The following is a 15,143-nucleotide window of genomic DNA, read 5'->3' on the forward strand; positions in this document are numbered from 1 at the left end:
TCAAATCCATGCCTGCTTTTTCTCTTGTGAACATGATCGTGGATATGGATGACGCCTACCTTCAAATAACGATGTACGTGTCACTCTTCTGTCGAAAATGAAAACACCAGACGGACGCAGCTAAATTTACTTAGGATTCTATATTGAGCAGGAGTACTTTCATGCTTCTGTACTGCATACGGAAAAACAAATTTTTTTATCCTATAGCGATGTCAGACTTTAGAAACACAGAAATGATTTACTGCATAAAACTTTTGCTACGATCGATGTATTATAAAATCAAACTGAATTGAAATTATATATCTGAAAACTGGTCGGAATAGTGAGAATAAAAGTTACACGTGGGTATTAATGAACCAAATATATATTGACATATCATTCACTTGGTCGATAAATCGGGCTTTTCTTCTTTTTCTTAACCACTCCGCATAATATATTTATAATAATAAATACCATGTTTGTTAATCTTGATCCATAAACGTAAAGAGACGGTTTTAAGGCCATGTTGCGACATATTTTGAATATCCATTTTCTGAATCGAAAATGTTTTAATGGAAGATATCTCATAGCAATCAAAAATTTTTGAGTAATACCGGAGAAAGGATGAAATAGTCTATTTTCTATATTACTATGTCGACTTTATTCAACGAAATGCCATAAGCCGAGAAAAGAAATTAAAAAAAAAATCAATTCTTTTAACGTCAATAGTAGGATATGAAGAGATTAGAATGTTGAACATACGTGCACGTAAGCGAAGACTCCGATGTCTGCTTCTATGCATTACAGACAGATTAGTGAACTTTAAATGTGTGTAAGGTCAATGAGTATTTTAAAAAGTTCCTATATATACATTTTACGTTTCAAGATAACATTACTTGCAATGTTGAACGTCGCCACAGCTCCCAAAAGGGAAAACCCAAGCAGTAATGAAATAAACATTTAATGTCATCTAGTTTAGTAACATAAGAACAAAAGAGCCCTTTACTAGTATTTTCATTGTTTTTCTTCAACAATATTATTCTGTAATAAGTATAAATAACGCCTTCTCTTTAGTCGAACTTATCACTCGTCTAAGTGTCTTCTTACCGAATAATACTAGAATACTCGAATACTCTCATAAAATAATAGCGCATCATCATGAAATCTCTTTTATTTCTTTTAAGTGCTGTTTTAGTGTTATGCGCCGTGGTACAAGCCGCTGAAAAATCAGGTAATCCTTTATAAGAGAAAAAGAAACGATTTCATAGTATTAACATCTGCTCGCTTTAGCAGACTGCTCGTTACCAAAGGAAATCGGACCTTGTCGCGCTTCGTATTTAAAATTCTATTATAACAGTGGGACAAAAGCCTGCAACGAATTCTTCTATGGAGGCTGTCAAGGCAACGCAAATCGTTTCGATACTAAAGAAGAATGTGAAAACTTATGTTTTTAAAGACTTATTTGCATTGTAAAAACATCCGTCCAGAAACGAATATGCACATACACTTATGTGCATGATGTTGGTTATATTGCGTAATTGCTTTTGGTTGATTTCAGAAATAAATAAATGAATGATCTGTGAAACGTGTTGGTTTTTAAAGGAAAATTTTATTTGTTTGCGTTTTTTTTTTTACTCTCATCTATAGAAGTTCTTTGTTCCAACATTATTTTTTAGTTTAAAAACTCGTTTTGTTGCTGCGACATATGCAAAGTTGAATTTTTATTGCATGCGATAAATGCATGCTCTTTCTAGGCTTTCCGAAGTGACCAAATTGCAAGACTTTTTTAGACTAATTTCTTTTACGCGAAAAGTGAAAAATTAATTAAAATAATTGGAATAAATTATAATTACATTTAAATATAATTATGATCATATGATTAAAATATAAATATTAATACTAGGCTCAACAAAATAGAATAGAATAAGAATGTTCTTAATTAACACAATCGAGTTGAATGCAAAGCGAGTACACTTTCAAATTCTACTTCACAAAAGGCTATTAAAGTGCGCTAATAAATTTTTAAATGATATCTTAAGTAATCCAAAGTAATATTAAAAAGATGAATGCGGGCGAGCTATTATCATATATAAATTTATTATCACATTTACAAGGGCAAAGGCATTTCTTGGAAAGCGATTTCCAAAAACCCCCCAAGTAGCGTAACTCCAACAAGTGCACAAACTAGAAGTTAACTGTACCAAATTTCGACGACGGAGATCTATTCTTTGCACCTTACCTCTTACAGAAGTTCCTACGAAATATAAGTTTAAAGGTCTACCTTTAAACATTTCCGAATGAAAATTGGCCCATGACAGTAATTTGGTGTAGAACTTAACTATACTAAAATTGAAATTCTCATGATAAGTAAGCCTTTATATGGGAAAAAGGACTAAGTTTTAATATTTTATTATATAAATTGGTTCCTATTAGCAATTTAATTGAACTCCACCATTGATGACATTTTTCATGAAAAGTAAACTTTTAAACTAATAGTTAGTTTTGTAAGGGGGTTCAATTAAGTGAAGAATATAAATTATTTTACCAAGAAAATTAATTTTAATGCATTAGGTTCACATATTCTATTCACATATTCTGTATTCTATTAAGAGAAGGGTTATCGAACTCAATTCGCACCGCTATGAACACAATTTTATTACTTGGTTTTTCTTAGTTTCATATTGCAAATTATTAGTTAAATACGGAACAACTGATATGTAGCAATACTTCGATACAAAATTGCTTCCTGTAGCAGCACAAAACCACTAATTGTATAACTTAAGCAACATTTTATTTCTACATCGCCATCAGTACGAAATCGTATGCGTAAAATAAAATATTCAAGCTTTTTGCATAAGTGTTGGGAAAGTACATTTAACATATTTACCTTGCAATTATGACTAACACCTGCTACGATAGCACAAGTTCAAGGTTATTTCGTCTATATCCCGTAAATTTACGCTTACTTGTTGCGACACGGGTTTACGATGAACGTTTAAAATTTTATTTCATTTTACTTCTTTTGCCTCTTCCCTTATGATTCCAGCAAATCGTTAATAAGGTGTAGGCAATAAAGTCATTAATAGCCATTTCGTGTTTTTCTAAACTTGATGGCTTTAGAGACGCTATACATGAACTGTACGAAGAAGAACATAACAACAAAGGACGTAGATTAAGTGTTGGAAAACTCACTTTGGAGAAGTTCATTGAGATAGCGATAGATCGGTTTACCAATACGATTATTGCAGAGAACATGGATTCTATCTGCTGGACTTTAGGTTAAGGTCCTTATTGTACAAAAATTCAGAATCCGTAATTTGACTACATACCGAGTTAGAGTATACTTCTCGGAAATATAAGAAACAATTCGAAATGCGTAAGTTAACGTTGAGGACGACTTTTTCAATATTTTAAGGTCGTACTCATTTATTAGGTTTACCACAAAGATTTGCTGGTCGTTCCGATTAAAACAAGTATGCGCATATTCGCTTGACGCGTATTTAGTTGTCTCTTTTTGTCATTGACTGTACACGTACTGACTTAGCAAATGAGCTAAAACGTTGATGATTCGTGTTAGCATTAACTGAGACGCAATCGTGAACCGATGGCCAGTGACAAAATCCATTTACGTCACTCTACTTTGTACGAATTCCAGCTGTGAAGAAATGATGCGGAAGCATGAAGGAATTTATAGAAAAAGTTTTGGGGGAGGTACAGTTTGTAATACAACATGGCATGAGGATGGTCCGAAAAAATTCACAAACACGAACCTTTCCGGTAGATATATTTACTCCTTGTAATCATATGACAATAATCTTTTACACTGCATAATGATACATAATGAAATCGTCTTCTCGATTACGTGCTGGTAAATTAATAGTGTCTCGTGTATTTACTCCGCCTTACACTTCTGCGTTGCGTTTATTTACTATCTCTTTTTAGATATTCCCACTTGAAACTCAAGCATGCATAAACAGACCTGTTTCTTTCCCAAGTCCTTTTCGTGCAAGCCTCGCGCATGTATACATGTACAAAAAGCATCTTTTGAATGGTTGGTCAAATATAGAAAATAACGCGCTTCGGTGCTGTTTTAAATAAAGAAGCAGAACAACTGAACAAGTCATAAAAATCTTCAGAAAAATACGAAACAATTCAAAGCAATATACAACGTTGTAAAATATATTTGTGATGGACCGATGAAAGCTTTTTGTTCGCTCTGGACAAGATAATCTCTTTGCTTCAAATATCTGATAGGCTAGGGGAATGTGTTCATTTTTGAATTTACATCTTGGAAGGCTTTCATAAGACACGCAAATCATTATCCATTGCAAATTGTATACATGTATATAGAGTGGATGTGGTTGTAGACGCAGCTGTGTCGAGATCACAAACAATGAAAAGTATCGAACATCAAATGAACCGATAGACAGGGGAACGCCCTAACTCTACTCAGAGTCGCATGTCGAAGATGGAAATAGACCCATCAGGGCTCTTTTCATGCCCTTTTTTAGGAGTATTGCATATGAAAATTCAAATACATTAATCCTTTAACGATATTAAGCTTTGCACTGCAGCTACGTAAATATGTAAATGCGTGAAACGTTTCTATAATATATTATAAAATCCAACCAAGCTCAAGTGAAACTGAAACTGCAATCATTTCTGCAAAACCAGTCGTTATATTGGGCCTTAAGAAAATACACTTTATTATAAGCGAGTACTAATGAACCAGTTATTTATTGATATACAGGCGTCTCTCGTACAATGCGGGTATTCCGAATCGTGTTTTATCAGAACTGTGTTATAAGACAGCCATCCACTCACGGTAACCTGCACCACATGTGGTAAATTTGTGTGGACAAATGTAAATCCTAGACGAGCTTAAGATAAACTAAAAAGTCTGCATATAGGTGGACTCATTATATGCGATGGTATCAAAAAAATGGGCTCTTTGTGATCCAAATTCTCGATGGTATTAGAAAATATTAAAAATTATGCCTTCTTACTATATAAAGATTCTGTTTTCGTTGGAATGGTTGTACGAGAGAGGGTTAAAAAAATTGACAATGTCAAACCAATTTACAGTGTCCGAATGCTACTACAGAGCGAGTTTTATCGGGAAATTTTGAAAATTGCAAACTTTTATAACGACCTCCCAAATTAGGGCGTTATATGAGAAGTGGTCGAAAAAGTGGACCAGGCCAAACGTTTTTCAATAGTGTACATCGTTCTTCAAAGCGCGTCAATGCACCAAATTTCTTCAAAAAATATTTTAAGAATTACGACCTGCAGCTTGATATTAATTACGAACAGTCATCAGACGGACAGGGAGGCTTGGGTGTAATAAGAGATGAGTCTATCTTAAGTCCTTCTACGTCTTACATACCTCCGCACAAACATAATATACCCTGTACAACAATTGGTGTAAGTTGTTTAAAGCTCCTCTTCTTAACGATGAAACGAAAAGCAAAAAGAAATGGAAAACAAATCGAGCGGAATACATATTCGAATTTTGGAAATCGTATTATGTCAAAACCGTGTTATAATATTGGCATACTTTGCACCGTTTTTGTTGTATCAAAACTGTGTTTGACAAGCCTGGTGATAAACAAAGCACGCCTGTATACTCACTTGGTTGATAAATCTGTCGTTTGTACTCTTTTAAGAAATCGTCGAGTCTTATCAATACTAAGCACTAAGCACATTGTATGAGAAAGTTAAAGGTCAGTATATAATAATGAATAGCGCTGCTACTAATATTTGTCTAAAAACTTCAAGGCTATTTCAAGGCGAATTTTGAATACCCATTATCTGAATCAAAAATGTTTATCAGGGATATTTCAAGTATTTTGAAGTAAAAAGATGAGAGAGTTGAAAGAGTGCAGTCGTCTATTTTATGTGTATTACCATTTCTTATAATATTGGAAACTTTGACTTTGCTTAGGAGAAGACCTCGAAGTAAATAAAGAATTCGAACAAACCTCAAGTCATAAATTTTAAACTTTTATGTAAGACAGACAGAGAAAGTTAGAAAGATCTAATTGGAATGTTGAACACTCGTGCGACTCTGATGTCTGGTCCTAAGTATGACGAGCCCAAGAATGAAATTTAAACATATGAAGTCAATAATATCCGAATAAATAGCCGAGTAGGTAAGAATAGCGACTATTAAGTTAGTGTTTGTGAGTTTAAATCTCTAGTGCGGTAGAGTTTACATTGGTCGTGACCATTGTGAGTGAATGACCAATTGGCAAAAGCATAAAATTTATAGGCTATCCACACTATCCGCTAGTCTACGGCCAATAGTTCCTTCATATCTCTTCCTCTTTTCTCACTTCTTTCCAATCATCGCCATGTTATAGGAACACAGAGTACATCCCCTATGTACTTGGCCTACATATAAAAGAAAAATAATAATGATGTAAACAACTCTGAATACATTTCACTTTTTAAAGTAACGTTACTTACTTACGTGTAATAACTTCAGAGCTGCGGAAAGGAAAAACCCGAAAAGTAATTCAGTAAATATTTAATATCAGTGTAGTTTAGTAAAATCAAAACAAACGAGCCCTTCGTTAGTGTTTCCATTGTTTACCGTTAAGTAAATTCGGTGATAAGTATAAATATCGCTTGTCAGATTAGTCGAACTTATCACTCGCATACGCGTCTTCATACCGAGTACTACTACTAAACACATCGATCGTCCTCTCTTAAAAAACAAAAAAAAACAAAAAAAAAAAAAACATATCATCATGAAATTTCTTTTATTTCTTTTAAGTGTTGTTATTGTATTATGTGCCGTAGTACAAGCCGCTGACAAATCGGGTAACGAACCATTTACAAGAGAATAAATAATGATTTCATAGATTAAATACTTGCTCGCTTTAGCAGATTGCTCTTTACCAAAGGAAGTCGGTCCTTGCCGTGGTTCAAAATTAAATTTCTATTACGATAGCGAAGCGAAGACTTGCAAAGAATTCTTCTATGGAGGCTGTCAGGGCAACGCTAATCGTTTCGATACTCAAGAAGAATGTCAACAATTATGTCATTAAAGACATATTTGTGTTGTAAAAACATCCGCATCAACACGAAGTTTTTGTGTGCGCTTTCCCACACATGCATATATAATATATATGGTGTTGATTATATTGCGTAATTGTTTTTGGTTAAGTTTTCAAATATATAAATAAAAAATCTGTGAAATGCACTTGTTGTTGTTAAACAAAACTTAATTGGTTTGCGTTTTTCTTACTCTCATTTATAAAAGTGTTTTTTTTATACTCACCGTCGAAGGAAGAGGGTATATTCTTTTTGTCAAAACGTTTGCAATTTGCAGAAGGACGGCTCAAAGACCCTGTAAACTACGTCCATTCTTGATTAGGATCACATTCTGTGTTGATTTAAGCGCGTTCGTCTGTCACCTTGTCTGTCTGTCTGCCCAAAGCAAACACTTATCTAAACCTAAAAGTCAGAATATCGTCTTCATATTTGGCAAAAATATTGGCAGTTCTCGCACGCAGGTTGGCATTAAAAATAGTCAAGTCATTAGCCAAGTCAAAGAACAGGCGCAATGTACAAGATAAATGGAGAGCACCATTGAAAAGTTGAGTTTGTTGTTTGTGACAGATACAACGATGAAAACTCGCACGCATATTCTGCCAGTGACCCTCCATTACGCATATGAAAATGGAAAAATCGACAAAGTATAGAAATTTCTTTTTTTCGAGTGTAACATATTCGGCCACATTCGCGTGAAATTTTCTTACTTGGTTGATATTATTTTTTGGTTTCAAAACTTGTTTTGTTGCTGCGACATATGGAAAATTAAATTTTAATTGCATGCGATATGTACATAAATTTTTTTAGGATTTTAAAGGTGACCACAGTCTTTTGTTTTTACAGACATTTATGGGCAAACATCATTTACCCGACAAGTGAAAAATTAATTAAAATAATTGAAGTAAATTGTAATTATATTTAAATACACTTACGATTATTTGATTAATACATGAATATTAATGTTTTCCTCAACCAACAGACATGGTCGACTTGATCAACTGTTTATTGTTGAAGCGAATATGTTTCCAAACTTTGTTTCAGAAAAGAGTATTGAAGTATAGTAAACTTTTACAGCCGTCGCATTTTATAATAAGGACGATCGAGCTTCATCTTCCTCTTTTTGATGTTATATCATAAAATTTTTTTATTTATTTCAATTTTTAAAAAACTACGGCGCTGGCAACTACCGCAAAAGCTTAGTCCGTAAAGGCAAGCTCAACTTTACCATTTTCATTTGTTGTATTAACCATAGGATATTATAGATCTCAGTACCATTTAAAAATTATAAGAATTTTCCTTGGTTGTAGGCCTGACTGGCGATAATTTAACGTAGACGTTACGGTAAAAGAACAAATGGCTCCGACGCGTAACGAAATATATTTTTTACATTGATGTTGTCTCATTGAGACAAAGAGAGAAGTCGAAACTTTGAAGCCAATCTTGCAGCTGTGCGGGTCAATGATCATCGCTAGAGGACTGGCGTTTCTTTTTAGTACCTAAGGGATAATTTCCCGCGTGATGACTGATCACAATTTGCGTAACGTCACATTGGTCCAGGATTTGACGACCGGCGGTCGTTAGGCACGTCGTAATTTCCGTCCTAAGTTGCGAACTTAACCTTATTAGATGCATGTATATAAATAGGATAACGATTTGTAATGGGAAATCGCCCTTTTTCCTTAATGGCCTGATCGTTGTCACATACAGTTGAAACATTACAACTAATTATAGTCACAATGATGTCACCGAGAACCAGCCAAGGCCGTAAGAGTCGAATACCGCTTCGATACCGTGCAATCTAGCTATTTGCATAACAAATCAAGAGATTTAAATATCTTTGACATTGACATTTCGCAGCACATCACGGGCGCAGCGAAAGCACTGTATGTTCCCTTTTGGGTTTGAAATTTCTTACTGACAGAGAATATTTACGTTTTTCTGCCCCCATTCAATATGAATTTCTATAGCGAACTGGGTGACTTGTATGGGCTATAAAAATTCATCATTCGTTCCTTCTGAATATTCTGCTGATTGCCATTATTGGCAACGACTAACACAGCTTTCTAAAAAAAATTTGGTTAGAATATTTTATAAAGAAACAATTTGTAAAAAATATGTTGATATATTGCTTGAACTTGCATTGTAAGTAATTTATCTCGATGAATATGTAGCAAATTTTTAATAGTTCATTATTATTCACTTTTTGGAAAGTTTTTATTGAAAATTTGTTGTTTCAATATCATCGAAGTTAAGCAAGATCGAAACCTCATTTGTTAAGGTAAACTTAAATTGCATAAGCTTTTGAAAATTTAATAATGACATATCACCTTCGCAGTATTAATATCCATCACGGGAGGCATATTAGATTTGACATGTGCTTGTAAAGCATGAAACTGAGCAATGAAGAACAAATTCTCTATATATGCACATATTATACGCACATATCATATATTCCTCATCAAAATAATTGTTAGTGTAAGCTTGCGTCATCTATCCATCCATTGTCTATAACAAATTTAATTCAATCGTAAAACTTTAGCGGTCGCTTTTATTTTATTTGATGCAAGATTTCACTGATTAAGTCATGAGCAGAAACGGAAGACTTCTACGCCTATTGGTTCGTTCGGCGTAACAATCTTTTGTTTCTTTTATTATGGATGGACATGCTTTCTGGATATATACAGAGTATTGTCAGAATAAGTTATATTACCTTTGCGCATGAAATTCATACATAGCTTTGCTAAAGTGCATATCATATTTATAAAATAAACCATAAGTTATCAAAATATGGATTGGAAACTTGGCTGATAGTCGCCGTGGAAATATACTTCGTTTAGTTTTTATCTGTTAAAACCGCGATTAAATTGATGCTGTTAGCAGCTTACTTTCGTGTCCGTCAGCCATTTTGAGCACGTATAACCGTCACACGGTCTAATGTGTTGTTATATTGAATTAGTTACTCTTTTTTTGGGTTATATCCGCTGTGCGCGCGTATGCTTAAGTTTCAACGATCACCTCTTCAGTGGAATCATGTATCTTTCCGGTAAGCATTTTTTTGAGATTCGCGACCAGGTTATAATCCTAACAGCGTCCTTGACTTAGCAACGTTTCCCTTTCTCAACACGCGCATCAATTCACTTAAGTGATTTTGGCTTAGATTTAAGTTTCAAATTGTTTCTTTTCAGCCTCTTTCGGTCAAATTTAAAATTAGGCCCGACAAAACGATAAATCGGTTGGGCCAAACATACCCGCCAGAGTTGAAAACATACATTCTTCGCCGACTTTCTCTCAAGCGTGCATCTGAAATGCAATTGAATCTTGAAAAGGCGAGACGAAATAAGTTTATTATGAGCGGCGTTTACATCATAGCAAAATCCGCAACGGGTACACACAAATCAAACATAATCATGACACCATGAATGACGACCAACATGTTGGGCAATCCAGCAAACATTTGGTTCTTCCAAAAATCCATATATACTTTCTTATGCAAAATTTAAGTAAAAATTGCACAGAAAGGCCTACATATCTGACTAAATTTTTGAAACAAATTGCACTTCAACACCTATCGTTTCTATCTACGCGTAAAAATGCATATGCCGATGAAAAAAACATTATCCAGCCATCGACAACGGGCCACACCATAATATGTTCCTCTGAAAAAGTCCTGTTCACTTTAGGATGCACTTGGTAAATTGGAAGTAGCGTATATTATGGAATTCTTCCGTTTATGTCATCAAGGATATATAAGGAAAATGTACTCATCTTGATTTCTAAGTCAACTCGGAACAGTTCACCTGCTCATCCATCTCCATAAACTTTGTTTTTCAAACGCTTATGTGCGCCAATGGAATGTTTCCAGTGTCTCTTCCATAACCTCAATAGAGATAACAAAAAAAAAAAAACAACGCTAATAATACATAATTATATAAAAATTGTCTATAAACTTTAGTGAAAAATTGTAAAATTCTATGACGTATATTAATAAAGGATCATTCACTAAAAGCGATACTTTGGAAAAGTGTAATTTTCACTTATCACGCAACGACTGACAATTCCTGAACGGTAAGAAATCATTGAAACATTTTACCAAAGTGGCAAAGTTCAGCTGTGCTCAGGTGCTTATGTTTTAGTTACCTTTCAATTAGGTCGCGTGTACCGTTTCGACCGTGAGATTTAACTCAGGGATTTCTTCTTTACGAGTACATCAAACATTTGAAAGCAGACGTTGTTCAGGCTATGGCGTAGGCATAGCGCAGCTAATAATAACATGAACAACATGATTAACAATTGTGCCACTCCTAGTAAAAGACCCCTCGACCGATTGGTATCAAGAATATATCTTACAATTTTCTGCACCAGGTTGCGGCAGTGGATATCAGAAGTTCGTCCCAAAACGAATATAATTTTCCTATTTATTGTACCCACTACCGCAGAAAGGGAGATATATTCATTTTGTCCAAACGTTTGCCACGTACCACGGAGACCGCATCAAATGCGAAACCATTGTAAGCATGTTCGTCTCTCCGTCTGTCTTTCTGCATAACGCCGGTGGTAAACATTCTCCAAATCGTAAAAACCCAGTCATCGGCTTCAAATTTGGCACGAAGATTGGAAGCTCTTGCGCACCGGTTGCTATTTAAATTAAGTGAATTTTTGATCGTTACCTATTAATCACAACAAATATATTCAATGGGGTGGCATCTGTAAAAAAAAATGGAAAAAACCGGCCAAACCTACTCAGTGAATATTACAGAATATTAAATCATCACTATTTTGACAAGGTTCCGAGACCCTGTAAAATCTACTTATTAACAGACTAGTAGACTAGTAGTACTAGATCAGTATCGAACGGTGATTGGAATAAAAGATTCGGTCTCTTGGATCTCTGTTTTATATTAACATTATTATCATAGAAGGATTTTAATTTCATGACAGCACATCCACATTCATACATAGATATACAAAATATTAATTGTTTATGTATTTAACGCGTATTGAATTAGCGACAGTCAAAGTCATTCATTAGATTTGCAACTGAAACTCAACGTATCGTAGAAATCAATTCGAAATGTATGTCTGTAATCGATTGAAAGCGTTTATGATGCCATAACACGGCATCCATCCACATTAGAGGCGAACGTAGGAATGTTTAAAAACAAACATATGTCTCGGTATGTGTTTGCTGGAAAATAAAAACAAAAATAAAAATAAAAAAAACGCTTTTGCTTTTGCTTAAGCTGGTACACTAAACAATGCATGCAACAAGTGAATGAAGGTGAGACAACATTACATTACTTAGATACGTACGATTATTCAAAGAGGACTGGTTTTGCGCCACCATGTGTGTTGATTTTCATTCTCTTGTTATAGTTGTTGTCGCTGTAGTCTTTTCGCATTTCATTTTAAGATTTTACATTAGAGATTCGGACCGCATACCAGTATTAGTTTATTCTGAATAGTTCAATTGAACGCAAGAGCAACACGCAACATTCAACACCAACCAAGCAAACCAAGAAAATTCGCTTTTCAATACAATTTTTTTGGTTTTTCTTTTTTTCTTTTTTTTTTTTTTGCTTTTTTCTCTCTTTCCTATTAAGCGTTCGTGTACGTGCGCGTGTGTTAATGAATCATATAAAGATTTGTTAAAGTTTATAGTTATTTTCATATCATCTTTAGTTCTACTTGAGTGAATTAGAAAAAGAAACAGTAAACGTAGTAAAGCAAAATTTATAGTAAGATCTGGTCGATGGCTTTATTTGATTGTTGTTATGTACTGTTGTTGTTGGTATTATTAAATCTTTGAATGACCGCCACGCAAATAGTGAAAACTTTAGGTTTCACTACAAAACCAGCTTCCAACGTGCTTTATTGATTGGCAAGACTTGAACCAAATTAAAAGTGTTTTTTTGTTGTTGTTGTTTTTTTTTTTTTTTTTTTGATTTTTGTTACCATAAGGTGCTAAAGAGTGTGAAGTTTGTGCGCGAGCGCACATACACTTGACTGTTTTTTGCGTACTAAGAAAATGCATTTTTTAACGGCAGCATTTTCCCAAGGGATTCTATTATTACTAATACAACCCTTTGCGATCAAGCAAGCGGAAGGTCTTACGGTCGGTCTCTACGGACCCGATCGATATGAAGGTCGGTATAAACTGTGAAAGTTCAAAATGTTTATAAGGCTAGAAGTTTATTTTGAAAAAAAATTTCACAAAATTTTTCAATTTTCCGTCAAAGGTTTGCCTGAGGTGTGCTTAGAACCTATGGATTTTGGCTATTGCCGAGCCAAAGTGAAGCGATTTTATTTTGATATTAGACGCATGAAATGTTCGATGTTCTATTGGGGCGGTTGTGCTGGCAATGACAATAATTTTAAATCGATTGAAGAGTGCAATAAATTTTGTGTTTCTGCTTACGATGACAACAATCGTATATCTTATGACGACAACAGTAACCGAGCATCCATAAGTAAATCTCAACCTGAACAGCAACCATTGGCTCCACGTCATCAAAAGCAAAGAGAAAAACGACCAATTAACAAACTAAGCCGCACCAAATACGATTTTCGCGAGACCACAAGTCCCAGATATAATGCTTACCACATAAACAATAATAGCAACAATAATAACAAAGGTAGCCCCATTGTTAAATCGACGACGCCGCGCTTAAGCGTGAAAACTAAGACATATTTTAAAGAAGACACCACGAATTTCAACAATACCAGCAGTAGCAATAGTAGCGGTAGTCTCTTAACAGCCAGTTCAAGAAGTTATCATCAAAACAACGCCGCTAAAGATTATGTTGACAGTCATAACAATAACGATGATGATAACTTTGGTGAGCAGGAAGATTATGATAATTAATTTATTTGTGCTAATAATGATTAAGACTCGTTGCATGGAGAGACAGACATGTGAAAATTTCGCATGAATGAAAATTGTGTAATAAATGTGAAAAGAAAAAAATAATCAGTTGGATTTATAAAAATAATCTTAATTTACTTATATACTCTAGCATAGAACATTAAACCTTGGGTAAACCAGAAAGACCTGGAGTGCTTTGATCCTTCTCAGTTAAATCTACGTTAATTGGCGGAGCGAGACATTACTCAGTTAGCAAAGTAAGAAAAAACATCGTAATGGGCCACGATCAACCATTAAAGGGTCTACAACGCCCTCAAGTCAGTCATATAACGATGATATCTTAATAACGTTTCGACAACAGAAACAAACTTACATTTCTGCTTTTTCTGCCGTCAGTAGCTTGCGTACGATGTATGACGGGAACATAGAACATAGGGCTTTACATCGGTCACATATCCTGTCGTACCTACGCTACGCGTCGTAGAGATTTCAAACCATGTCTTTATATATAACTAGCTACCATTTAACGGATTATATGCGCGCATATTCCGACTTTCCGTTAATTCCACTTAACAGATTGTCGAACGTAGACTTTACTAAAGAAATGAAACTCCAAATTTCTGAGATCTTACGATGCGAAAAATAGAAAAATTTTAAATTTTTTAAATAAATAAAATAAATTATTTGATATCTGGACGAAAGTGTTAAGAACAACTTAACCGCCATATTATTTTTTTTAGAGAAAATCTTAAAGAAATGTTTGTGATTTTAAAATATGGACAAATGGAGGACATATATGTCGTCACCAATTCATTTCACCATTTGTGATGGCTGAGTATATAAAATATGTGTTCTTTAACACAGGGGCTCACCAACTTTACGGTGCTGCATAACTCTGGGCAAACAAATATATTTTGATTGTCGAGCTCTTTTACTAAATTTGAAAGCGATTTCTCCATTTTTACGAACGGGAGAAAGTTTTTAGCACAGATAACGCACAGTTGGGCACTTGTCAAGAATGTAAATCCTTTATGAGGTGTTTAAAGTTTCTTTTTAGGTTTTGTAAAAATGTTGACAAAAAATTGAAATTTTGATACACCATGTAACGTTGGTTATTTCAATTTTTGCACAAGTACTATTACAAAGTTTTATACGTTCATCTGCTGTAGTTTGCCAGTGATTAGCGAAATCACGAATTTTTTCGTCTTTTGAAAACAGAGACATTCTCAGTTCACTGTAGTAG

General features: G+C 34.4%; 3 protein-coding genes across 4 annotated transcripts; all 3 read left to right on the forward strand.

The window, feature by feature from the left end:
* The first annotated feature begins 1,137 nt into the window (after positions 1-1,137).
* LOC119633597 (protease inhibitor-like) lies at positions 1,138-1,433 on the forward strand. Its single transcript, XM_038027213.1, has 2 exons — positions 1,138-1,210; positions 1,273-1,433. Exons 1-2 carry the CDS (start codon positions 1,138-1,140, stop codon positions 1,431-1,433), a joined length of 234 nt encoding a protein of 77 aa, XP_037883141.1.
* A 5,110-nt stretch (positions 1,434-6,543) lies between these two features.
* Positions 6,544-7,178, forward strand: LOC119633963 (protease inhibitor-like). Of its 2 annotated transcripts, none has more exons than XM_038027818.1 (2): positions 6,544-6,804; positions 6,868-7,178. In XM_038027818.1, the coding sequence occupies exons 1-2, from the start codon at positions 6,732-6,734 to the stop codon at positions 7,029-7,031; spliced, it is 237 nt and encodes a 78-aa protein (XP_037883746.1). In that variant the 5' UTR covers positions 6,544-6,731; the 3' UTR covers positions 7,032-7,178. The 2 variants fall into 2 exon arrangements, with proteins under 2 accessions (XP_037883746.1, XP_037883747.1); XM_038027819.1 differs by having other exon boundaries at positions 6,572-6,804; positions 6,871-7,178.
* Positions 7,179-12,605: 5,427 nt separating this feature from the next.
* LOC119633766 (tissue factor pathway inhibitor-like) lies at positions 12,606-13,915 on the forward strand. The gene is made up of 3 exons (XM_038027499.1): positions 12,606-12,773; positions 12,997-13,181; positions 13,275-13,915. Exons 2-3 carry the CDS (start codon positions 13,064-13,066, stop codon positions 13,898-13,900), a joined length of 744 nt encoding a protein of 247 aa, XP_037883427.1. The 5' UTR covers positions 12,606-12,773; positions 12,997-13,063; the 3' UTR covers positions 13,901-13,915.
* The last annotated feature ends 1,228 nt before the right edge of the window (positions 13,916-15,143 follow it).

This window comes from Glossina fuscipes, unplaced genomic scaffold, assembly GCF_014805625.2.
Source record: "Glossina fuscipes isolate IAEA_lab_2018 unplaced genomic scaffold, Yale_Gfus_2 2, whole genome shotgun sequence".
NCBI lineage: Eukaryota > Metazoa > Arthropoda > Insecta > Diptera > Glossinidae > Glossina > Glossina fuscipes.